The sequence below is a fragment of the Rhea pennata genome, chromosome 7 (assembly GCF_028389875.1).
Source record: "Rhea pennata isolate bPtePen1 chromosome 7, bPtePen1.pri, whole genome shotgun sequence".
NCBI lineage: Eukaryota > Metazoa > Chordata > Aves > Rheiformes > Rheidae > Rhea > Rhea pennata.
This window is the reverse complement of record NC_084669.1, coordinates 5980199-6004735: the sequence shown is the minus strand read 5'-3', so window position 1 is coordinate 6004735 and position 24537 is coordinate 5980199. Positions and strand designations below refer to the sequence as shown.

At 38.7% G+C, this 24537-nt stretch overlaps 1 protein-coding gene across 1 annotated transcript in view; it reads left to right on the top strand.

Moving 5' to 3' along the window:
• PLPP4 (phospholipid phosphatase 4) overlaps positions 1-24095 on the top strand; it is a 72933-nt gene extending 48838 nt beyond the window's left edge. The window contains exons 6-7 of the mRNA XM_062579984.1: positions 10023-10193; positions 21057-24095. Of these exons, the coding sequence (XP_062435968.1) occupies positions 10023-10193; positions 21057-21256 (371 nt within the window). The 3' untranslated portion in view covers positions 21257-24095. The remainder of the gene's footprint in view (positions 1-10022; positions 10194-21056) is intronic.
• Positions 24096-24537: the final 442 nt, after the last annotated feature.

Sequence of the window (24537 nt, the reverse complement as noted above, 5' to 3'; positions counted from 1 at the left end):
GAATTAATCTGAAATTAACATATCCACTTGCCAGTCCCTGATCATCTCAAGAGAGTTATTTAAGATTTTCTGTGTATGAAGCTCAGGGCTGAATTCAGTGAAAGTGTAGTGTAGCTGGGCAGCTGCTTTCCTCTTGGTGTTTTCCCAGGTCACTTTGTCACATAAGGTGGGATTGAAGAAGGCTTCAGATCACTTACCTATTTTACCCACACCCTTTTCCTTCACACAAAATCCCTGGTGGTAAGTGCCTCCTCCAAATGGTTTTGTAGTGCATAGGGCAGTCTTTATTTCTTTGCACTTTGCAGGGCAACGGGAATAATTAATGTTTTTCTTCATGCTAGGTCTCCCTGCATGAATAGGAAGCAAAGATCTACATAATCCATACTGCTGTAGCTGGGCACTGCTTCAAGGTGGCTCCTCAGGTGATTTAAAACATCACAAAATCTGTACTGCCACTTGCACTGGATTACTGCCAGTTATACTAGATTTGGAGAACTGATCTAAATCTTTATATAGGTACTGTGTTTGTGCTAAAGTCGAACAGAAAGAGAAAATTACTCTCTGGCTATAGATAATTGACAAGGTAATAGCTGTTTAATTAGTATTGGCCTGTTTGAATTAATCTGGCAATTCTTGATCTCAGTATTACTAGACTTTTTTCTTGAGAAACTAGAGACATATTATCAGATTTTTATTTGGCAAAGGGATGCAGATACAATCTAACAGAAATATTGAGCCAACACTTGCTATTCCTGGTGCCGTAGCGAGCATACTGCATTAGTCGGGAGTTACACCAGAGTAGCCGCACTATGGGGTTGTTCAAGGACTAGTTGCATTCTAATGTCTTTCTGTTCTGCATTTAAACCTGATATAGATTAATTGTTTGCACTTAATTTCACCAAATGTAATTGTGAAGCATGGAGATTTTGACAGTGAGTGAGAGTAAAAGACATACGTTATAGAGAGAGATGTCTTTTTAGTCTGATCTAGTTGCATAATCAGGGCTGAGTTTACAAGATGGTCTGTCATAACTTATATTAATGCTAAGGCTTCTTTGATTAATGCCCACGTGCTTATCCCTTTCACTCCACAGTAACTCTGGAATCTGAGACACTTTAGGCTTGTCTTTACTGGATTCTCAGAGAAAGGGGATTTCTCCTAGGTTTCTGTGATCTGCAGTGGCAAAGCAGGCCATGGAACAAATTCACCTTTGGGATTTCTTGTAAAAGACATTGTTAACCGAACAATTCAAAAGTAATTAGTTCTCCTTTTTTCAGTTGCAGTGAGACACTCCATGAGACCATATTAGATATTTTTGGTGTAATGAGGTGTTTTGTAAGGTGCTTGAAGTATGGCAAATGAAACAAAAGGGATTCACATGAATTAATTATAACTGTCCTGCAAAAGCAACCTAATGACTAGATATTCTGATTACTTATCTTTCTGATAATACAGATCTGTACTTGTCTTGACATAATCCTGTGTCTGATACCTTCTTTTTGTTTCCCAAATACTTGCATACAGGTGTATTTTCTGATTTCTTCTAATATCACCTCTGCTGAATTGTCTGTCTTTGTTTTTTGTGAAAACAAGTAAATAAAGCTAAGCCAAAGGGAATATGGTTGACTATCACACTTGGAGGAAAAAAGAAAAAATGAAAAAATGAAAAATCTTTTGCCTGTGATAATAAGCTCAAAACATTCTCTGGGAATTGTATTTCTATAAAATACTCTCTGAATTGCATTTCAGCATTAAAATTTATGTAACTATTTGGTGTCACACTTTTTCCTTCAGGAAAGATAAATATTTCAGTCTTTGAACATTGTGAAACCGAAAACATTCACCAGTCGCACCAGCTAAAATTGCAGTAGGCTGCGTGCAGTTCCAGTGATGAATAGTAGCTGTTTGAATTTGGAAAATATACAGCAATCATTGTGCGTATAAAGCATTACAGATGAAGAGATAGATCATTTTCTCTGATTGTTACACAGACCATTTGTAAATGGTTGTTTTGCAGTTTCATAATGTGTTGCCACTTAGATATGTTGAGGGTTTTTTTTTTCAGCTTAAAAACTGCTTAGTGTAAGAGAGTCTTAAATGTCTTAGTGTATTACCATGCTTACCAAGCATCCATTAAAACTTTAGATGATGATCCTTATAGGGTAGTTTGATTTTCAGAAAGCACTTGCAAAGGCAGTTACATTTGAAAATGAATATTTTGGGGGCTTTAGTTTCTCACTTCATGCATTTTAATTTGGTAATAGGTTTGGTCCATACAGGTAGCTTTTCAAACCCACCTAGAACTTCCAGTCAGGGAGAATCAGATGTCAAGATGGAGTCTACAGCATTTTTAGACACTGTCATCTTCTTTACTTCTTCCATGAACATTTTCTCTTAGGAGAATGATAGATTGAAAGATTAAGTCTAATAGGACTTTTTATATTCCAATAATGTCTAAAAGGAGCTCTTTCTGATATGCCTTAAATACCATTATGATGTAGTTTAAAAATGTGCCTTCCAATTAGCAGTTCCAGATACCCCACGTACACAAAACAAGGTGAAAGGCACTCATGTTGATAGTTTCTAAAACATTAGGATTTACAGATCAAAACAGCATTTTGTAGACACAGAAGTCTACAAGCATCCAATTAAATAGAGAAAACCTGTTCAGTTGCTTTTTTCCCACTCTCTCATCTTCTACGGTCTATGGGTTACCAAGACCCAGATCTGCAAGGCTTACAGAATGCCATCACCCCACTGGAGTGCTCTGTGGAGGCAAGGTTCTGCGTGCTTTGATCCAGTTGCAGGATGAGAACTTGGAACATGAACTTTTGGGGAAGAATTCACCCAGACTTTCTTTTTCTCTGAAGGGCTTCGCTTGTGGCATTGCTGTGACATTAAACAAACATACTCAGATACTTCCTTTCAGTTTCACCTGTGCATAGATCTTTGCAGCTTACCTATGGAAATTCAAAAGATGATCATGGTCTCTTAAAATTGTCACTACATTTTTAATTATTCCTCTGTTTTTGTTGTATGTACTGACATCAATTGATACAAAATTCTAGAGGAAATCTTCTCATTTTGAGGTTTTTTTTGGCAACACGTCTGGGGTTCATAGTTATTTATCAACACTTAATGTCTGTAACCTCTCACCTCCAGCCATGATAGCCAGCAACATCTAGAAGACATATGAATGTTAGCCCTGAATGCTAAATATTAAACATTCCTAAGTGATGGCCTTTAAAGAATGATATTCTACTAGCAGTATTTCTTACTGCCTTGAAAACATCAATTTTGAATGACAAATCATTGTTTGGCTGGTGACATTGATCAAATCATAGACATTTTGTCACCTTTGGCATTTTTTTTTACACCTTGCTTTCATTGTGCCAGCAAAGAAGCTAGTTGCAGCAACAGATGATCACCCTCCTATACAACTAACAAGAGGTAAATATGTTTTTTCTTGCACTGTTAGGCTGAAACACAACATCTGTGTTTAGCTGTCATTTTAGGTGCACTTTAGTGTTTTATGGCAGAGTAGAAGCCTGCAAGAGTGTGACAGACTTGCTCTCACTCTCTTCCGTTATCCACTTTGTCCCTAACAGAAATGCGTGTTGCAGAGCCATACACAGTCATTTCAAATTAAATTCCTGTCTCTAGTTTACTGAATAGAGAGAAAAACAGAACAATCTAAATCAGAAAACTGCGAGGAGAATATTTGGTTTGGATTGGCTTGTTTGTATGTTTGACATGTTCTTCCAGGAGCTCAGTCATGCCATATTTTTTTAAAGGGGCTGTATGGTTACTCTGTATCCAAAATTCAGCAAATAGACAAAATGCTTGTAGCAATGTTTGCATCAGTTCTTCACCTATATGATTATTGTGAAGCAGGAGCAAGACCTGTTCTGTGAAGGCCGTTTGAATTTCTGCCCAAGCGCTCATGTTTATCTTTCTCCTCCTGTAGTAAATGTTTTACCAAATCAGAACCTCAGGTGAAGGTGGTCCATGGTGAGGGTGGTTTACTCTTTAAATTTGTTTTTGTCAATTAGAATTTCTAACTGGTTGGTGTTACAAACCTTCATATATCTGAGATATTAAAGGAAAGCACATAGTGGAATTCTCTTCCTTTAAGCATCTTAGGTTATTTCTCTGAAAAGTGTGCTTTATTCAAACACGCATTCTGGTGCTAACTGGATGTTACTTAATGCTACGATATATTGAAGGACAGACTAAAAGGTCCCTTCTGGCTGCCAGCTCTGTGAACTTTTGAACAGTCTTTATCCAGCAAACAAAACAAGCAGTGTTATGTGCAGTGAAATCCCGGTATGCTTTGTGATCTGGGCCAGCTTAAAGGAGTGACTTAAAATCAATTGATCCTGTGCGCAACTGCTATTCAAGTTTCATTCTGCAAATGCGAATAGGGAATTCATCTGATAAGCAGGTATTTGATAAACAGTTCAGTGATACCTTTCTGAGTGCCGAGGGAGAACGCTGAGGCAGCATGAGCCTCGAGTTAGGGCCCTGATCCTGGCCTCCCACAAGCTGGGTTTCATCCTTGGTTGGGCAAATCCCTTTAGCTCTCTGCAACTCCACTTTGTCTCCCCACTCTTTTTATTTTTAATTTCTAAGCTTTGTGAGATAGTGTTCTGTCTGTGTATTTGCATAAAAGTTAGCATGATGGCAACCCTATCTCAGCTAAGGCTCTCAGAGCTGCTACAATGCCAATATTCCATATTCTGTATTTCAATAGGTACACAAAATCTACAATGTTTTATCAAGTCCTTACAGAACATGTGGCTCTTCAAAGGAGGCTGATTTTTTTCATTTTTGTTTGTGCCAGTGTTTCTTACGAGAGTTGGTTGGGATTTCATTTTGCTCCTTGTCTTCTTTATATAATCAGAATATTAATTTCTTATGATCTGGGAACAAACCAGCTTAGTAGGAGTATTTGTATAGGTGAAGGACATTGCTTTTACTGATTGATTGGAATCTGTCCTCTTATGCAGAACATTAGCTATTTTATTATGACATTAAGCAGTTTTAGCTACATATGTAATATATTAGAGCATGTGACCTGCCTGTGCATGTGTACATTTTCTCTGTGATTCAATAAGCTATTGACTCTAGCTTAGGCCAGAAAAAAAAAAAAAAAAAAAAAGTCTACTGAAGTATATTGTACTGACTGGCTAATTCTTGAATGTAAGTATCACCTATAGGCCCAGGCTTTCTTGCAGAGTGAAATGATTTTCTTAATGTTACTTACTGACTGTATCTTCAACGTATAGTCATCAAGCAAAGAAGTAGCCTACATGGAGTGCACAGCAGTTGAGTTGTTTCAGAATACATAGTTACGTTTGTAATGTGTATTACCACAACCCAGAGCATTCAGCTCTTAATTTCATGTTCTTCTCTGCTGCTGGTTGTGCGCACACTGGGACTGTGGGGCAAAGAGCTCTGTTCTGGATGTGCACAATCCAGGCTGAGGAAAATCAGTCTTGCAATATTGCAATGAAAGCCACTCTGCAGAATATTAGTTTCATAGCCGAAAGCTAGAGCATCATTATATTACTTTTCCATTGTGCATGAGGTGTAATTCCCGCTGGAATGGTGCTTACGAGTAAATCTTTTCTTCCTCACCTTCAGTTTCCAGGTACACACCAACCATCTAAGACAAAAGCTGCCTTTGTGTCTTCTGCAAATATAGATCCTGCTGAACTCTCTGTATTCTTTCATGAGCACCTTTTCCTGGAAAAGTTGCAGATTCTGAAAAAAACAAAATTATGGAGAAGTAATTTTTTTAAAATATGTAAGGTTTACATATTAGACCCAGTTAGCTAGATCTGCTGCCATTGCCCACCATACATTTGAATAAGTGATCCTTTATCTGTAGGCTTCTGCCATCTATCTCCAGGACAATACAGATGTGGTTCTGGAGGTTTTGCCTTAATGGGATAGAACAGAATTGAAGATAGAAGGCAAAGTTCCTGAACTGGAATGTGGACTTGCTTATGTTATTTAAGTTAGATACATCTTGAACTTTGTCCAGTGATGTAAATTGGTTTTACTCTATACTTTTATCCCCCATCTCGCTTTTAGCATGCCAGAGCCAGTAATTTTTAACTCTGTCAATTTATGGAATCGGTCCAGTTACATCTCTAACTGTTTTACCAATTGATTACCATGCAGGTAAGTCTTCTAAAAAATCCAGGTCCACAAAGAGGATTTTTATAATTAAAAATAAAGTTTTTAAAAACCTCCATAGACACTTAGCAACAAGTCCAGAAATCATGAAAATCTAAAGATTTTTACCAGTTCAGCATAGCTACCTTGGCTAATAGTATCCTTGTAGGCTGTTTTATATCTTTAAAGTATCTGTTTTGACAGACTGTGTTTATAGTGTAGATCAGTGTGGAGGAAAAAAAAGTTACCAGTCAGCAATTTGAATATGCAGCAATTGTTTCATATAATTTGTGCACTTTGCCTGTTCAAATCCAGAATAAGTTATTTCAGTTCAACTTGAAGGTCTGTTTACATTTAAAAATTTAAAATGTCTCTTACCAATGAGAGGCCTTTTTAAGAAAGCTACATTAAAGCAAATTTTTTAATTGCTGATCTATCTAGTCAGAGAATCCTCCAGTGACAACAGAATCTTTTGTAAGTGATAAATATCGAGGAAGAGCTCAGCCCAAAGCCCCACCTCAAAAAAAAGTGATGATGTTATCTTAAAAAAAAAAAAGTTTGTCTTTTGTTAATTAGGAGCTAAATTATGGCATTGCAATGCAATGCAGTATGTTTTTATTTCACTGGGTACTGTTGTTATATACGTTTCACTGCTTTTGCAGTTCAGCTTTGCTGTACTTGAACTGTGAATATGAAAGCTCAGTTTTGAAGATTAAAGAATTTAAGGAACAAGCACTTGTACAGATGCATGAAGAAAAGATTTTCTTGCATTTCATGTAACATGCAAATATTGATATATTAACAAAAAATTCTGTTTTTCTGTATATCAGAGGAGTTTTATATTCCCATAGCATATATAAAATATAAAGCTATGAACATTAACATAGGAATGTATTTCAATTATTGTTTTTAGGACCTCATCCTGTAAGAAGCTCATGAATTTCTCTTGCATGTTTTTGCTCAGATAAAACATGTTACTATTCAGAATGATATGCAAATTATGTTTTCTGTTTTTCTGGGGGGGGGGGTTGGTGGGAGAGGAGGAAGGGGAAAGAGTGTGAAAGTTCTGCATTGGAATTGGTAATAATTCTAAATAAGGGCATATGTGAGCTGAAGACTTCACTACGGTCTAGGCACATTGTATATCAGCAACATGAAAGTGTGTTAATATAGGAGGATAACACTGGACAGTTCAGATAGTTGATTTAGGAAAGTCAGTATCAGATTTAAATGTTTCTGGCTAGACATTGTAAGTCTTGTGAGAATGAAGTCACAAAGTGCTTTGTGCTTCTGTTTGGAAATATTATGGTCAGATTTCAGTTTATCTTTTTGTAAAGATTAAAAAAAAAGGTACCTAGGAGAGAAGATGGAAGTGTGAAAAGAGAACTAATATTTTGAGGGGATGTATTGAAAGGATTCAGTTTAGGATTGGGCTTGATATTGGGTATCCATGACAAACTTGGTTTTGCTCACTCCAGTTTCACGGCTGGAAGATGGCATGGTACGAGTCCTGCTCCTGCAATCTCAGATAACTTTATATGTGTTTCTAGTTCCAAAGGCCTGCAGAATGTCAACTGTACATCGGCTCACACAGAAGTGAGTGTGTGTTGTGAGCCACAAATTAGCTGTTTAATGACTTGCCTCTCTCTGATACAAAAGATGAGCACAAAAATTACCCAGCGCAACATGAAAAGTGCAAAAGAGAACAGTGTCATCTTTTATTATATTCCAGCGGCTAAACTAACAAACACAAGATGCATAAGAGAAAATCTCCACTAGAAGGTGGAAGAGATATTCGTTTGTTGTTTTAAGTTTATCAGTCTATGCTAGGTCATAAGAATTGTAAAGAATATTTGAAAGGGGGTGAGGGGAGGTATTCCAAGTTTCTGAGGTATGTTGTCAGGATTGTATCCTGACATATCAGGAATCTTTTCCATGGTGATTATAGCTTAGTGCTCTGAAGGTACATCTCACAGCCTGTCTCTATATTAGAGATGCTACTTTTAGGAAAGTATACTCATTTCCAGAATATCATGACATAGAAATGCAGAAGAAAATATTTTTTTTTTGTCCGATAGACTGTCTGAAAGGCAAAGCAATTTTATATGACTCTCAAAGATCTGTACACAAGAGAAGTAACTCAGTCTGCAAGAAATCTTTACTTAGGATTGTTTGAGCCACCTATGTTTTAACATCTGCCTCCCACTGTCTTCTGACAATAAAAAAAAATAGAGAATCAACACTGCTTGAAAAGCTACTAGGAAAGAAAATACCTGCTATACCAGTTTGATGCCGTCTATCTTGCTGTGCCGCATCCAATCAAAAGAAGTAATTTATTTGTACGTTTAAAGGTGAAATGCAGATCTTCAGCAATTGCCTTCAAATAGCGGTATAGTATAAACTTAAAAAACTACTCTACTGTGCTGTCAGCTAAAATAGACCATCCCACAGATTCTTCTGCAGAACACAAAGTAATTACTTTATCACATTTAGTGTTTTGGAGTATGAGGAGAAGGGCATTTGAAGGCCTTGGCATGAGATTAGAAAAAAGTTGCGTGTCTGGCCCTGCACTGATGGCAATTTTACCATTAGATGCACTGATAGCAGGACTAGAGAATTTTGGTTTTATGAATGTGACCTATTACCTTTCATAGAAGTGCCTATTTATTACAAAGGTTAAAAGTATAAAGGTAGTCAGGTAAAGGATTTCAAATATTGGGATAAGTATTTGCGATTTTGCTGTCTGTGATTTATGTTCCATTTTGGTCTCGACAGTCCACAGCAGAACTGAATATGAGAATTTTGTGGAGAAAATGGAAGATGTCTTTCACAGAGCGATAGCATCAGCACTAATTTTCTTACAGGAAAAGAAGTGTTTAAATGTTGAAAAAATTCATGTTTAAAAAAATTTGTCTGAAATGTGAACAGCTGCAAGTGAAAAAAGATTCAGTACAAAAATTTAGTGTCTGGGTTCTGTCATCACTGCCAGTTCAGCAAGTGCAGTCTAAACAGGTTAATGGAACCTAAAAATATCATTTAAATGTAATGCAGTAGTAATATGGACTGAATCTTTTTCCATGTTGAAGGTTTTAGAATAGATCTCAAAGCAGGAAAGACATGCTGAAGGTTAAGCATGAAAAGGCTTATGTGCCTCAAGGTAAAATTTTTTCTGTTTATTTTGATGTGAAAATGTGAAAAGAATATCAGGCATTCTTTCTGCAGCCACTTCCACTCCCCCCCCCCCCCACCTAAGAGGAAAAAAGTCAATTGTTAAAGGCAAAAGAGAAAATTCAATTCCTATTGAAAAGACAGAACATCTAGGGATACCACTGTATTTGCAGATATGGTAGATGAAAGCTGAGTATCTGCGAGAAGGAAATAGATATGCTTTGCTTTACTTGCCTGGATTACTTGTATTGTTACACAGTTAATGCCACTGATGAGGAGAACATATACACACCATGGCTCTGGTGGGAGATTACCTTTTCTCAATCAGACTCCAGAATATTGTGGGTATTTTTAAGGTTTGTAAGAACGTGATTGCTTAAAAAAAAGGGGGGGGGGGAAACCTCTCTCTGTCTAGGAAGTATATTATATCCCTTTAAAGTAGTAAGTTATAACAGCATGATTTATCTGGTTAAATGGGAATCATCATTCAAGTTATGAAACTCCATCAAATTTTGTGCATAGGACTTACCAGTTTAACCTAGCTCCCAAAATCACTCTGTAAAGATCAGGACTTTTCTGCAGTAGAGGGATCCTGTTGTCCAGACTAAAGGGATAGTACCATACAGGGCATTAATGACAAAGCACAGTAATTCTAAGTTTTTCTTTATCAGTTGCATTTTCAGGCCTTGGATTTACCACCTTCTACTTAGCTGGAAAGTTGCACTGCTTCACTGAAAATGGCCGGGGGAAGAGCTGGCGGCTTTGTGCAGCAATTCTGCCTCTCTATTGTGCCATGATGATTGCCCTGTCACGTATGTGTGATTACAAACATCACTGGCAAGGTGAGCCACGAAAATACCTTTTTACTGTTTTGCTTTGTTTCTCGGTTGTCTTTTTAAATTAGCCTTGTATTTCTTTGGTTAACTTTTTTCACTGAATTCTTGTGAATTACAACATTACGTCATGTTAGAGCAGATTTTCCTTGCTGTTGGGTTGATGCTGAGGGTTTCAGTGTTTGCAGATAAAGCAGTGGTCCTGTACAGCTCTGTATTTTTATATATCAGTGTACATCAAAGTCTTTTGGAGCATTTCAGGGAAGACACCACTTAGTTTGTTCAAGTTTAGTATGTATGCTACAATGCATTGAATTGAAGTGCCACAGCTATCTTTTGTGAGCTGGATCTAGCCCATCAGAGTAAGTCTGGTCTGTAACCTACTCTTTACCTTCTTTTTTTCAAGTTACCTGTAAATTACATGTTAATATATGTGCTTGATTGAGTAATATGTGGTTATATGTGCATTAGGCTAGGCTGGAGCATCTGTGCATAGCTAGTCATTGCAAAGATGCATTCAGTTGTATATCTATATTCTGGTTATTTGATGCACATGATAGGCTATGTGTCATTCAGATCAAAGCACAGGTAGAACTATACTGACTATGAGATGGGTGCAGGCCCTCTCTTTGGGAACTGCTGAAGCATCAGACATTACAACTACATAGTATATATTTTGACAGATTCTGCCCACAATGAAAACCTTGCTGCAAAGTTTGAGGTTTTCTATTCTTTTCTTTTCTTTTGGCCAACATTATAATTGCTCTCAAGGAGTCAATCCCCCAGTTTTTGAAAACAGCTTCTACTTAAGGAAGAGATATATTTCATGTTCTTGTTACATCCTAAAATGATTTTCCATAGTTTTGGGCTGCAAATGTTTTGAGGCTGGTATTTGGGAAATACTAACTAGATATTAGTTTGATTCGGTATGTACCATACATGTGGTATCAATGTATAATTTGTAACTGCAAATGAATAAATGCTGAATGTATTCAATATTGATTAGTAGTTTACTGAAGCACCGTGCAGTGCTTCTTGATCCCAAAGCACATCACAGAGCTAAAGAAACATATTACACAATTTTAAAACTTATGTTTGTGAGGCAAATGACAATTATTGACAGAATGGAAGATGGTTTGTAAAACTGTGACAGCAGCATTTTATGCATAGTTGAGTTGTATAAAATATGTCCTTGGATGACCCTGCATCCTCAAATGTCTATCTATAATGCAAAAAGGAGATATTCTGAAGTGAAGCGTAGTTAGATTGAAGAATGTTTAGTCCTTACCTCTTCTTGAGTTACTTCTTGGTGCTTCTGTTGGAAGTTTTGGATCTTCCATATTACATGAACACTCTCATGTAAATGAGGCAGCATTATATATTGCTTACTTGACATATTTTCTAAGATGTGTTATTCTACACTAGTCTTGGTTCCTCTATCTATTTTCAGCTAAGTACACTGTACCTCTGTCCCACTGAGCACTTTCTGATCTTATACACAGGCAGTCCATATACCAGAGCAAGGCTCACCCTGTGACATGGTTTTTCTTTTTTGTGCTCAGACAGCATCCTGTTCTCCCATAGCTACTTATTCACAAACCATTAGCCTTGACATGTTCTTTAAACAGTTTCCTGGCTTCTTACAGAGTCCTTGTGTTGTTACTGGGCTCGGTGCTGCTCTTGCTCACAGACACACTGAGTTGGAGAGAGCATCCAGCACAAAGTTACTGAACGTGAGACGCTTGCCTTGTCAAGCTGGTAGGCAGAACAGAAGGCAGTGTTACGAATCTCACACTCAGTATGTAAGCCTAGGCTTGTCTGAAGTCTGTGTGTGTGAGTGTGCACATGTGTGTGTGCAACAGAGAAGAATGAATGAATGTGAATGTGAGAGAATGTAAGAGTTTACTCTCTGGTTTTCTGAATGCATATTTGTAGTGTGTAGTATATCTTGCCAAGAGTATGAATTATTTATGGACTGAAACATGTGCTATGAGGCAGATAATTACAGTGTATTTTATATATGATAGAGGCAAACTACACCCAAGGGGTTTGGTTGCATCCATTACAGCTGCTCATATTTTTGTCTTTAAAGTTTAAGGAGATGGAGCTGAGAACTCAGATAGTTCTTCCCAAGCTAAGCACGGTGCTGGCAGACATTATCTTGCAGGTGACCTTAGCTTTTGCCTGAAAGAACTCCATTCTCAAGGGAAAGACTAGTTCATCCTGTAAAATACAGCACAGATGCTCAGGCCTTGTCTTTTATGCTCAGCAGAGTCAGCCAATTGTTTTAAATTACTTATGGTGCCTTTGTGATACAGTCTTAACTACGCTGTTGGGAATGAACGAGGATCATCAATATAACGTACAGGATTTAGTGTACGGGGAGTGAGAGATGAAGTGGAGTGACCTTACATTAAAAAGCCATAGAATGGACTCAGTGCATTAATATTATGGGTATTTTATGAGCTCCCTTTGGTTTGGTTGGAAGATGTAGTATTCAAAGTCTTAGTGTTGATATTAGTGAATTTTACTGCATTATATTATGGATCCTGAAAACATTGACTGTTTCTAAGTTTCTAGTCCTCCATATAGGTTTCTAGTTCTGAAAGTATTAGTTTTCTAAGTAAGTAGAAAATTAAATTCAAATAGCAAGTCTGAAAGAGCATCAATGTTTTTCTAGTCTATCCTTAAAAAGAAAAAAAAAAAAAGTGAAGAAGATTTTGGAGTCTCCCAAGAAAATCCGGTCCATTATTTAACTGCATTCATAATTATAAATTTTTTAATTCGTATCTAACCTAAATTTTCTTTACTGACAGCGAAGTTGATTTTATGTATGTCCTTACCAAAGGGAACATTGAATAATTGAACACCATTCTCTTCATAACATCATACTATATCCTGGCATCATCCCCTCAAGTTCTGTGTATTCCTTAAAACATTTCTTACTGGTTATGATCTCTAAAAATTTTGTGTATTATTGCTTCTCTTCTTTATGCTCTTTCCAGTTCATCTGGATTTCTCTTAAGGTATGTCCAAAATTGAACCAAGTTCTTCAGCTGAGGCTTTACTGTAGCCAGGTAGAAAGGAATAGTTACCTACCATCTCATGCGTACTTCACCCCTGTTAAAACATTGCAGAATAGAATTTTTCATTTCTGTGGTAGCCAAACATTATAGTTAATGAGCCACCATAACTCAAACATAAATCCTACAGTATTTCTGTCTAAACAATTATTCTACATTTCGTGTGTGTGTATTTGTTCCCCATAAGTGCAATACCTTGCACATCTCTTTATCAAATTTCATTTTGATAGAATCATAGAATCAGTGAGGTTGCAAGGGACCTCTGGAGATCATCTAGTCCAACTCCCCTGCTCAGCTGGGTCACCTAGAGCATGTTAGACAGGGCTGCATCCAGGCGGGTCTTGAAGATCTCCAGAGAAGGAGACTCCACAACCTCTCTGGGCAACCTGGTCCAGGGCTCCGTCACTCTCACAGGGAAGAAATTCCCCCTCACGGTCAGGTGGAACTTCCTGTGCTTCAGTTTCTGCCCATTGCCTCTTGTCCTGTCACATGGGACAACTGAAAAGAGTTTGTCCCTGTCCCCTTGACACCCTCCCCTCAGGTACTTGTACATATTGATAAGATCTCTTCCCCAGGCTGAAGAGGCCCAGCTCTCACAGCTGTTCCTCGTAGAGCAGATGCTCCAGCCCTCTGATCATCCTTGTAGCCCTACGCTGGACTCTTTCCATTAGTTCCAGGTCTTTCTTGTACTGGGGAGCCCAGGACTGGACACAGGACTCGAGATGAGGCCTCCCCTGGGCTGAGTAGAGGGGCAGGATTACCTCCCTCCACCTGCTGGCAGCAGTCTTCCTAATGCACCCCAGGAGACCATTGGCTTTCTTGGCCACAAGGGCACATTGCTGGCTCACGGTCAGTCTGTCACCCACCAGCACTCCCAGGTCCTTCTCTGCAGAGCTGCTCTCCAGCAGGTCAGCCCCCAGCTTGTACTGGTGCCTGTTGTTATTTTTCCCTAGGTGCAGGACCCTGCACTTGCCCTTGTTGAACCTCAGCAGGTTCTTCTCTGCCCAGCTCTCCAGCCTGTCCAGGTCTCTCTGAATGGCAGCACAGCCCTCAGGTGTGTCAGCCACTCCTCCAGCTTGGTATCATCAGCAAACTTGCTGAGGAGGCACTCTGTCCCCTCATCCAGGTCATTGATGAAGAAGTTGAACAGGATGGGGCCCAGTACTGAGCCCTGGGGGATGCCACTAGCCACAGGCCTCCAGCTAGACTCCACACCACTGATTACAACCCTCTGAGCTCTGCCTTTCAGCCAGTTCTCAATCCACCTCATTGTCCACTTGTCTAACCCACACTTGCTGAGCTTCTCTAGGAGGATGTTATGGGAGACAGTGTCCAAAGCCTTGCTGAAGTTAAGGTACACAATGTCCACTGCTCTGCCCTCATCTACCTAGCCAGTCATTCCATCCTAGAAGGCGATCAGATTGGTTAAGCAGGATTTCCCCTTGGTGAATCCATGCTGGCTGCTCCTGATCACCACCTTCTCCTCCTCCATATGCCTGGAGATGACATGCAGAATGAGCTGTTCCATCCCCTTTCCAGGGATGGAGGTGAGGCTGACCAGCCTATAGTGGCCTGGGTCCTCCTTGCCCTTTTTGAAGACTGTAGTGACACTGGCTCACTGTCCTCAGGCACCTCTCCAGTTCTCCAGGATCTTTCAAAGATGATGGAGAGCGGCCTGGCAACAACATCCGCCAGCTCCCTCAGTACCCGTGGGTGCATCCCATCCGGGCCCATGGATTTGTGGATGTCTAGCCTGCCCAGAAGGTCTCTAGTCCTATCCTCCTCAACCAAAGGGAAGTCTTCCCTTCTCCAGACTTTCTCCCTCACGTCCAGGCTGCAGGATTCACAAGGGCTGCCCTTAGCAGTGAAGACTGAAGCAAAGGCGACACTCAATAATTCTGCCTTCCCTGTATCCCTTGTCACCAGGGTCCCCGCCCCATTCAGGGGCCCACATTTTCCCTAGTCCTCCTCTTGCTGCTGATGTATTTGAAGAAGCCCTTCCTGTTGTCCTTGACATCCCTTGCCAGACTCAATTCCAGCTGGGCTTTAGCCTTCCTTGCCGCATGTCTATGTACTCTGACTGCATTCCTATAATTCTCCCAAGTAGCCTGTCCCCTCTTCCACAGTCTGTGTACTTTCTTCTTTCGTCTGAATTTGGCCAAGAGCTCCTTGCTCACCCATGCAGGCCTCCTGCCCCTTTTGCTGCACTTCTCACTCATGGGGATGCACCGCTCTTGAGCTTGGAGGAAGTGATGTTTGAATACTAGCCAGCTCTCCTGGACCCCCCTTCCCTCTAGGGCCCTAACCCACGAGATTCCTCCAAGCAGGTCTCTGAAGTGCCCAAAGTCTGCTCTCCTGAAGCCCAGGGTTGCAATCCTGCTTGTTGCCCTAGATCTTTCCTGCAGGATCCTGAACTCCACCACCTCGTGGTCACTGCAGCCAAGGCTGCCCCCAACCTTCACATCTCTAACCAGTCCCTCTGTGTTGGTAAGGACAAGGTGCAGCAGGACACCCTTCCTCGTAGGCTCCTCCACCATTTGTGACAAGCAGTTACCATCAATGCGTTGCAGGAGCCTCCTGGACTGCTTGTGCCTTGCTGTGTAGTCCCTCCAGCAGATGTTGGGGTGGTTGAAGTCCCCCATGAGAACCAGGGCCTGTGATCATGAGGCTACCTCCAGCTGTCTATAGAAGGCCTCATCAACTTTCTCTTCCTGGTCAGGTGGCCTGTAGTAGACACCCACAACAGTATCCCCCATGTTGGCCTGCGCTTTGATAAGCTCTCAACAGCCTCCTCCTCCCCCCCACCTAGGCAGAGCTTGATGCATTGCAGTTGCTCTCTCACATAAAGAGCGACTCCACCACCTCACCTTCCTGGCCTGTCTCTCCTAAAAAGCCCATATCCACCCATGGCAGCGTTGCAGTCACGTGAGCTATCCCACCATGTCTCTGTGATTGCAATGAGATCATGGCCTTGCGACCGCACACATATCTCCAGCTCCTCCTGTTTCTTCCCCATGCTGTGTGCATTGGTGTACAGGCATTTCAAAAGGTGGTCAGGCCTACAGGTTTCCCAGGAAGGCTGTACTGGGGTCCCCCATAGCCATGTCCCAAACGCACTTCCCCAGCTGCATACACCTGTTGGAGGTCCCCCAACCCAACTTGTGTTCATTGTCTACCCTGTCTGTATGACACCCCCTCTTCCCCCTCCTACCTAGTTTAAATTTTGTTGACTGGCTCGTTAGCACTATTACCATTGTATCAATATTGTACCTATATTTTTAACTCTGATTTGTGTCTTGACTTTCTGTTTGTAACTTTTTTTTTTTTTTTTTTTTTTACTTTCCTTTCCTTCATCTGTAGATTTTACAGTGCAGCTCCTATTTCATTGCCCAGTGAATTAAATATTATTAATGGAAACATTAACTTGGGTCCAGAATTGGTCTGTGTAGATTTCTGCATTTTGGCAGGAACTAAATAGACCATTCTGCCCACACATCAAGCTGGAAAAAAAGTGATATGACTCTGACCTCAAGTATTGGATGTATTATTTAGGTTTGGCATGGAGAATATTTTACTCAGCCCAATATTTCAACAAAGTGAATTCAGACCTGTATTGACTTGTTTTCTTAAATTGTGTATCTGATAAGGATTTCAGGTAGAACAAATTTCATCTCATAGGGTGCTAGTAACCTAGTTGTACTAGAAGAAGGATGCTCTGATTTATCCATCATATTCTAGCTATATAGAAATGATCATGAGCTTCCCAAGGGCTCATATCTGCACAGCCTGGAACAAAGCATAAATATGGGTGCATGACCTGTAAGTCAGTTCCAAAGAATAGCAAGAGACATGTGAGTCAAGATGTTAACTATATTGAAGCTATGTGTATTGAATAGAGTGGAAGGGACCTGACATGATTCACAGTACGTTTTCAGAACTGGTTTCTCTGGGAGTTGTTATGTTAGGGGGAACTAAATTTAGAGAGACAGTACAGCATGCAACATCAAACTTGTTCATGCCCTCAGATCAGTACCTTTGTTTTTGCTGTCAGCACAAGCACTTATATACAAAAGAAGGAGAATAAAATATAATCTTACCTCTGGCTAGATCTTCAGTGGATGTTTGTTAGAGTAGCTCTAGTAAAGTCAATGGAGCTACTCAACATACCAGACTATTCTAGTAGCTAAGTGGTGGATTTGCAAATATATGTTGCTCTTCATAGTTCAAACACAGCTTGCATACCTGTCTGGGACTTTTTAGGGACTGGGAGTGGTATAGGGATTGATGGTATAATCTCTGTCCTTGGCTGTGGAAGGAAGAAACCACACAGGGTTGCTAAAGCCAACAGCAGTAGATTGTCTTTGAACCCCACTCCACTGAACACTTATTTCATGTAAGCTTTTTTTTTTTTTTTCTTTCAGCTCTCCAGTCTTTGTGTTAAGTCATTTAGGCTCTAAGCAATATCGGTGTTTTCTTACTTTAGTCATAAAATCAGGAGAGTTGGATATCCTATATTTAGTGCTGTTTTGTATTGTCAGATTGGAAAAGGTCCCCCCCCCCCAAAAAAAAAAAATCCAGCAAATTATCTTCAATAAATAAAAGACTGTTTTTAAAACTAATACAGACATTTAGAAGTCATTTATATAGATGTATATACATTTATAAGTATGTAAATACAAATCATCTTATTTTCTTGGTAAACCTCTTGAGTTCAAGATGCCAGAATTTATTTCAAATTAAATAGTTTTAATTGTATAAGTCTTACCTGTTAATTAACTTGAATTGTATCCCTACTTATATTTAGAAACTGACAAATATTACAGAATCATTATTCTAAATAATTGTACTATAATTTAAAACGATAGTGAAGCCTAAACCCCCTTATAGCAGACCTTCAAAAATAGCTATATAACAAATATTTGATCCCAGTTTCATTGAGGAACACTAACCTAAAAATGTGTTGCTGCATTCAGGTAGCAACTAATATAGGAAGCGATTACAATGTTTAGGTGTGGGTAATACTAGTATAATACAGTAAGAAAAAAATTTGGAGACAAAAATGTCTTGAAATACTCTAGGAATATTTTCAGGGGAGAAGATTAAACATATGCAAATGATGACTTCCTCATTAGTTCATGACATTGTTTGGAATTGCATGATGTCATTTATGTTGTCCCATGTACTTGTTCTATACTGTAGAGTTGGCTGATAATATTTGTGACATAGGAGTATAAGAGTCAGCACTGCATAGAATTTGCTAATGATTCGTAAAACATACATCCGCCTCTCATTTGTCACCTCCTGCTTCTGGTGCTCCTCTGAGCCAGTATGGTGTGTAAGGCACACAAGCAATGAGCTTCAAATGCCTCACAACTGTAGGAGACATAAACGTAAAATTGTTGACAGACTAACATAAAACTGCAAAGTGCAATATCTTTGACCTGAAATAAATCTAGTTTGTTCCAGTTAAGAAGAGGAAGTGTTTTTGTCATTACATTAAATGTAATTTTGTCAGACATTAAAATGTCTTTACATTTTAATAAATGCCTCTTACTAACTCTGTATGCTTTGAATCAAAGTATGATGCATTTCTTTTGGAGAGAGAGCTTCCATTTTATTGAGGCACATTTCCTGGGGTTCTAGTCTGATGGTGTGGGTTAGAACATGGGGAAGAGTAATTGCCAAGCCTCTGTCCAGTGCCTCCGTTCATGGAAATTATTTCTCGTGATCCAGTGGGCATCTCTAGCTCTTACTAACTTCAAGGAGAACTGAATTCATCTCTATTTGAAAGAAAAAAGCTTGTTTCACATTAATGTACTGCATTTAATTTTATTTTAAATGATCCTTTTTAATTTAACAATGAAAGCCAATTTTAAAATTTGGCTAACAGGGACCGTGTGACTATTTTCACAGTAAACTTTTATGATTTTGCAAGTTTTTCAAGCGTCTAATCTATCAAACCTTGGTGATTCAGGTGCTTTACTCAGAATGCATGCCCACAGAGGTCAACAGGGTAAGGAATTCTTCTGGACAATAATTCAGAAATCTGTTCTAGATGTATGGAGTTGGCAGTAACATCCCCCTTCTGCCAAGGAACTGCAAGCAGGAAATTGATGACCTCAAACACTGTGTTTTAGAAAGCACCTCTGTTGAAAATTGCAATGGAATTTATACTCCTAAGACTGTTCAGTATGTACCTACTGACAGCTGCAAACTCTTTCATTCTCCTCTCAGAGAGGAGAGTTGTGGGTCAGCTTCAAACTGACAGGAGAAGAACATGTAGTAGCAAAGGAGAGTAAGCAGTAGACTCTAGCTTTTGAACTGTAGCTGGCCCATGTCTAGTCAGCTCTCAGTACAGGTAGGATAAGTTTCTTTCTGCTTGACATTACTGTGTACACACAGGCAGCTTTTAAAATCTTGCTTGTATCTCTTTCTATTAACTCCTGCTTGTCATAAATTTATTATGTCCTTTTTGCGTATAGGAAGAGAGCATAGGTTTGGAAGGGATCTCCTAGGTCGTTCAGGCTAGTCCTCTTCCCTGGCAGACAACTGTGACATAGAATCATAATTCTTAAAGATATCCATCTCAATTTTAAATTTCTCAGGTCTTCTTGCAGTAGCTTTTTCTGTTAAAAGGCTGTTCAGAATCTCCTTCTCTGCATTTTTAACGAATGTGCTCAGTTTATAGGGAATCCTCAGTAATGTTGCTCTGCTGAGGACTGCATTCTTCAATACTGAGTTTCAGACATAACTTTCAGCCTTACAGCTGCATAAGAATATGTTCTTTCTGTAGAAAAGCACAGGAGCTTTAACTCAGACACTGAATAGTGTCATTTAAAATACAAGAGAAAGCTGGCAAGTGTAATTAGACTCTTCATCGTTACCAGTATTGTCAAGATTCCCCTGTTCCACCTTTCTGTCAATGTCTACCAAATTTCTGTAATTCTTCCTATACCAAAGCTTGCAGAGGTAGAAAATAGAGGGCAGCCATACATGATGTCTCTCTCTAATGTTGATGATGTTCTGCAACCAGGAAAGCTTAGGAAACTCTATCTCATACAATTGCTTCTGTTCTATTCCTTTTCCTGCTCTATTCCTATTACTAGTCTGATCTAATCTATAGTATGGGATAGTAAACAGCATCGAAGTTATTCAAAAGATGTTAAATCATTTAGCTATAACAGGCCACTTCCTGAAGGAAGTGTGCAATCTTGTCTGCTTTGGGGAATGCTATCCAGATTACAGAGCTGCCAACAGTAGAATGCGTCAACTACCATGTGGTGGCATCCTACCTGCCGTCATTCCTGGGGGGTTCTCGGGCAGATACAAGGAACAGACTGCAGTCAGTACAGCAGTTTGAACTGTTTGTGGTCAGCTGGAGAATGCAGGACCCCCTGAACAGTACCGTTCCGCTATATTGTTCATAAATAGAAGATCTAGTGGTGACCATAGCCAATCATGGCTATATGTTTTTTTTTTTTTTTGATGAATGAATATTCAACACCCATTGGAAGCCTCTTGATTTCCCTGCACCGTCTCCTTCTGAAACATAGACAACTATCTACCTTTGGATATTCAAAATGTTGGAGAGGGCCCAAACTAAAATGCTGATTTTACGTATCCTGAGTGATTGTAGTGTATGGATCCAAATTGTTTATGAAACTTTGTAGTTCATATTTTCTGAGTTAAACACATCCATGTAGAGCATATGTCTTTAACTTACAGTTTTCACTACTGGCTGTCCTTTCTATGGTAACATGCATCTGATTTTGTTGCTTTTCTTACCTAGATGCTTTCGCTGGAGGGATCATTGGTCTCATTTTCGCTTATATTTGCTACAGACAACACTACCCTCCTTTGGGTAATACAGCTTGTCATAAATCTTATGTCAGCCTGCTAGATCAGAATTCAATGAAGAAAGAAGAGAGACCTACAGCAGATAATGCTACTGGCCTGCCTCTAGAGGGAATAACTGAAGGACCAGTATGACTTTCAGAAATGTGCAGAATGAACTTTTAGCCTTCTCACATTTCCTCCAAACCAATCTTTTAACATGATGTTTCCTACTATAAATTTGGTCTGTGCTTTTTCTTTGGTTTCTTTCCTTTACAAACAAAAATGAAATATTTTATTTTTAATGCTGTAACATCCTCATGCTTTTGAAGTTAAATTTTCAGTTCATATTGACTTACCGAATTGTCTGTTTTCCATCTGCTGCAAAAAGATGGATTATCTGGGAGAGAGGAAAGACCATTAAGAAAAAAATTCCACTTGGAATTGGTTAAAAGAATTTTTAGGAGGCTATGGTTTGAAGATATAGTAGATCTGGAAACAGATTTTATGAAGTATAGAGTATCTCCTAGAAAGTTCTGGTTATCTTCAGCACTCATTGATTTTGATGCATGGTGAGTACCCACAGCACTTTTCATCAGATGTTCAGCGTTTGTTATAGCTAGCCATTTCTTTATGTAATTTGGTAAGTAAGGGTAGCATCCTTGTGTTTATTTTGTTGTCTTCTAACATAATAAATCTGCACATACTATGAGAACTTTGTGTTAATCATCAAGTTTTGGCAGGATCATTCTGAGCTACTAACAGTCAAGCAGCTGAAAGATACTAGGGTTAAGAGTTTGTAACAGCTAGTCACATTAGTAATTCCACAGTATAATGCTGACATTCAAGAAATTCAAAACTATTAAAATTATCAGTTTGCAATAATGTATGTTCCTAGGATGGGTTAGAAACCTGGCATTAGAACGTTAGTAATTTTTTGAGAGCTCTTGCAGTAATTCCCATCAAAACAAAATGAAAGTAGACAACACCCATGACATTCAACAAGCCGAATTCTTTAAAACAATTAAAAAACAAATCCTAAAAATATGAACATGAAGAAACATAATGTTTTCTGTGAATCTCAGTGTGCCACATTCATTCTTGTGTTGTGACTCACTGCAGCATTGGTGATCTTACAAAATGCAAAAGATTTTCATTTGTGACTTTGAGCGCACAACCATGAATGCTTATGGTATTTTACAGCACTGTAACATTTCCAGAGGAATGCTGGAAACAGTGTTCTGTTAGACCCATCCCACATTTTCAATTCATCATCTTCTTGAGCGTGGCTTTTGCAAAGGTTATCCTGGGACCTGTATCAAAACTTGCCTGAATCAAAACACTGTTGGTATGGAGAAGATTACTAAGTGTATGAGCAATCTACTTTAGTGAATTTATTGTTGTTAGGATTCTGTTATATATGCGCTGTGCAGTATACATCACATTCCTGTGAAATGATGTACTTTTGGATGGCAGAATGTCAGTTTCCATAATTTCTTTTCTTAGGTATCTTATGAAAGTTCAGGTAAGTGGTCTAGACCACATCTTGATAGTTGAATAATTTTTGGGTGGAGCTGCTGATTAAAATGATCAAGACAGTGTTGATCAACAACCATTATATGGTGCTTTAGACTGGCGGAGACTGCTGCCATAGTTATAATTTATGTGTTCCTATTGGAGTATGTATCGGCCTCGTAGACATCTTGTGATTCAAACAGCTCAGTGTCTTTAAGTAATGCTTGTCATTTACTTACGCCAGAGGTAAGCTCTGTAGATTTTTTTTGAGAAGAGCTATTTCCTGATTGGCAAAATTTGAATTTTTATAGCGAGTAAGTAAATTAGGATCCCTTTAAAAATAAACTGAAATAATTGTGTATAAGAGAGTGCAGTCATACTATGTGTAAACCTATATGATATTTGGAAATAAATATAAATAGGAAATGACTTTAAGGAACGAAATGCAGTAAGCATGAACCCAGTAGGGTTCTACAGAAATTAGGCGTGATCTACTTGTGAAATTCATACCAGAGGTAGGATTTTTTGCTGACATAGTTAAAGTATTCTGAGCTCTAAAGCAAAGTCAGTTTCCCAAACCTAAATGTGTTTTTGCTGGTATGCACATGTTAGTTTATGAAACTAGCATAAGCAAAGCAAAGTTATGCAGGCATTGCATTTGCATTGGATTTGACAGAACATTTACTAGTGAAACTGAGGTCTTATTCTAGAAATCCACACACTTTAGTGGAGGTTTAATCTTTCTATAAAGTTTTTAAACCATCCTACAGAATTCTGTAACAGGGATATCATTTTCTATTACTTCATATGGGAGGCTTAAAAAAGCCCTAGACTAAGGGTATCATGTCTTTACATTGTGTAGGCCTTTTCATTAGCTTTTTGTTTCAGCAGGAACCCTAGTCTTCCGGGTTATATGCAAATGTCAAAAAATCTTAAATCAAAATTAGAAGTTTATTACTGATGCATAGTGCATTTTGCATGTTTTTATATAGATCTGGATTATTCTCAAAATTGAGCAGGGCCTCCTAACTGTGCTGTATACATTTCCTGTATTTTAATGGCTTTTGATACAAATAAGCTATCTTCATTGGGATGGGGAATGCTTGTGCAGCCCTTAATTGAGCATTGGCTCTTAAAAGATTGAAATATGAAATGTAATGCAGCATAAACAGTTATACTGCAAGATGAATTGAACTTTGCAAAAAAGTAAAGAAAGATGTATTTTAATGGGAATAATTAAATTAAAAGTCATAAAGTAGACCATGTAAAAGCTTTGATTAAAATGTAATTAAAATTGTGAAAGTCATAATGAAGTGAAACTTTTAGTGGCATCTGCAGACACTGTAATTACCAGTGCAAAGTCACTGTGGGGAAGGCATTTTTGTGGATCAATGTATTTTAATCTCATGCTCTCTCAGTGTGAAGGAAATGTAATATTGTAATGCACCAATAAAACAACACATGAATGTGGGTTTGTACATCTGTGTGTTATCATTTTTTTGATAAGAATAAAAGTTATCAAGATAGTTTCATTAGTAAATCACATGGAGTGTTGCAAAAACAAGCCTAGAGTAACTTGTATCATTTATGAACAAAGGCAGTTCCAAAAGTCATTACTGTTACTGAAGGATGGAACAGCTTTCCTCATTTAAACAAAGTACACTATCCAACTTTCATCCAGGAAAATGTGCAGTCTAAGTCCTTAAGGCTGAAATTATGAAATATTCAACCAAATAAACTGCAACAAGTCTCTTTGCTTATCAAGTTCTGTATCATAAAATGCTAGGAATGCCATACTTTGTAGAACATTTAATTTGGCTGGGACAGGATAACAAGATCTAATAGAACACAGTGAAAAACTTTTTAAACCAAGAGAAGCATGAGATTGTGAACAAGTCAGTAAAATGTCCCTGTCCTGAATA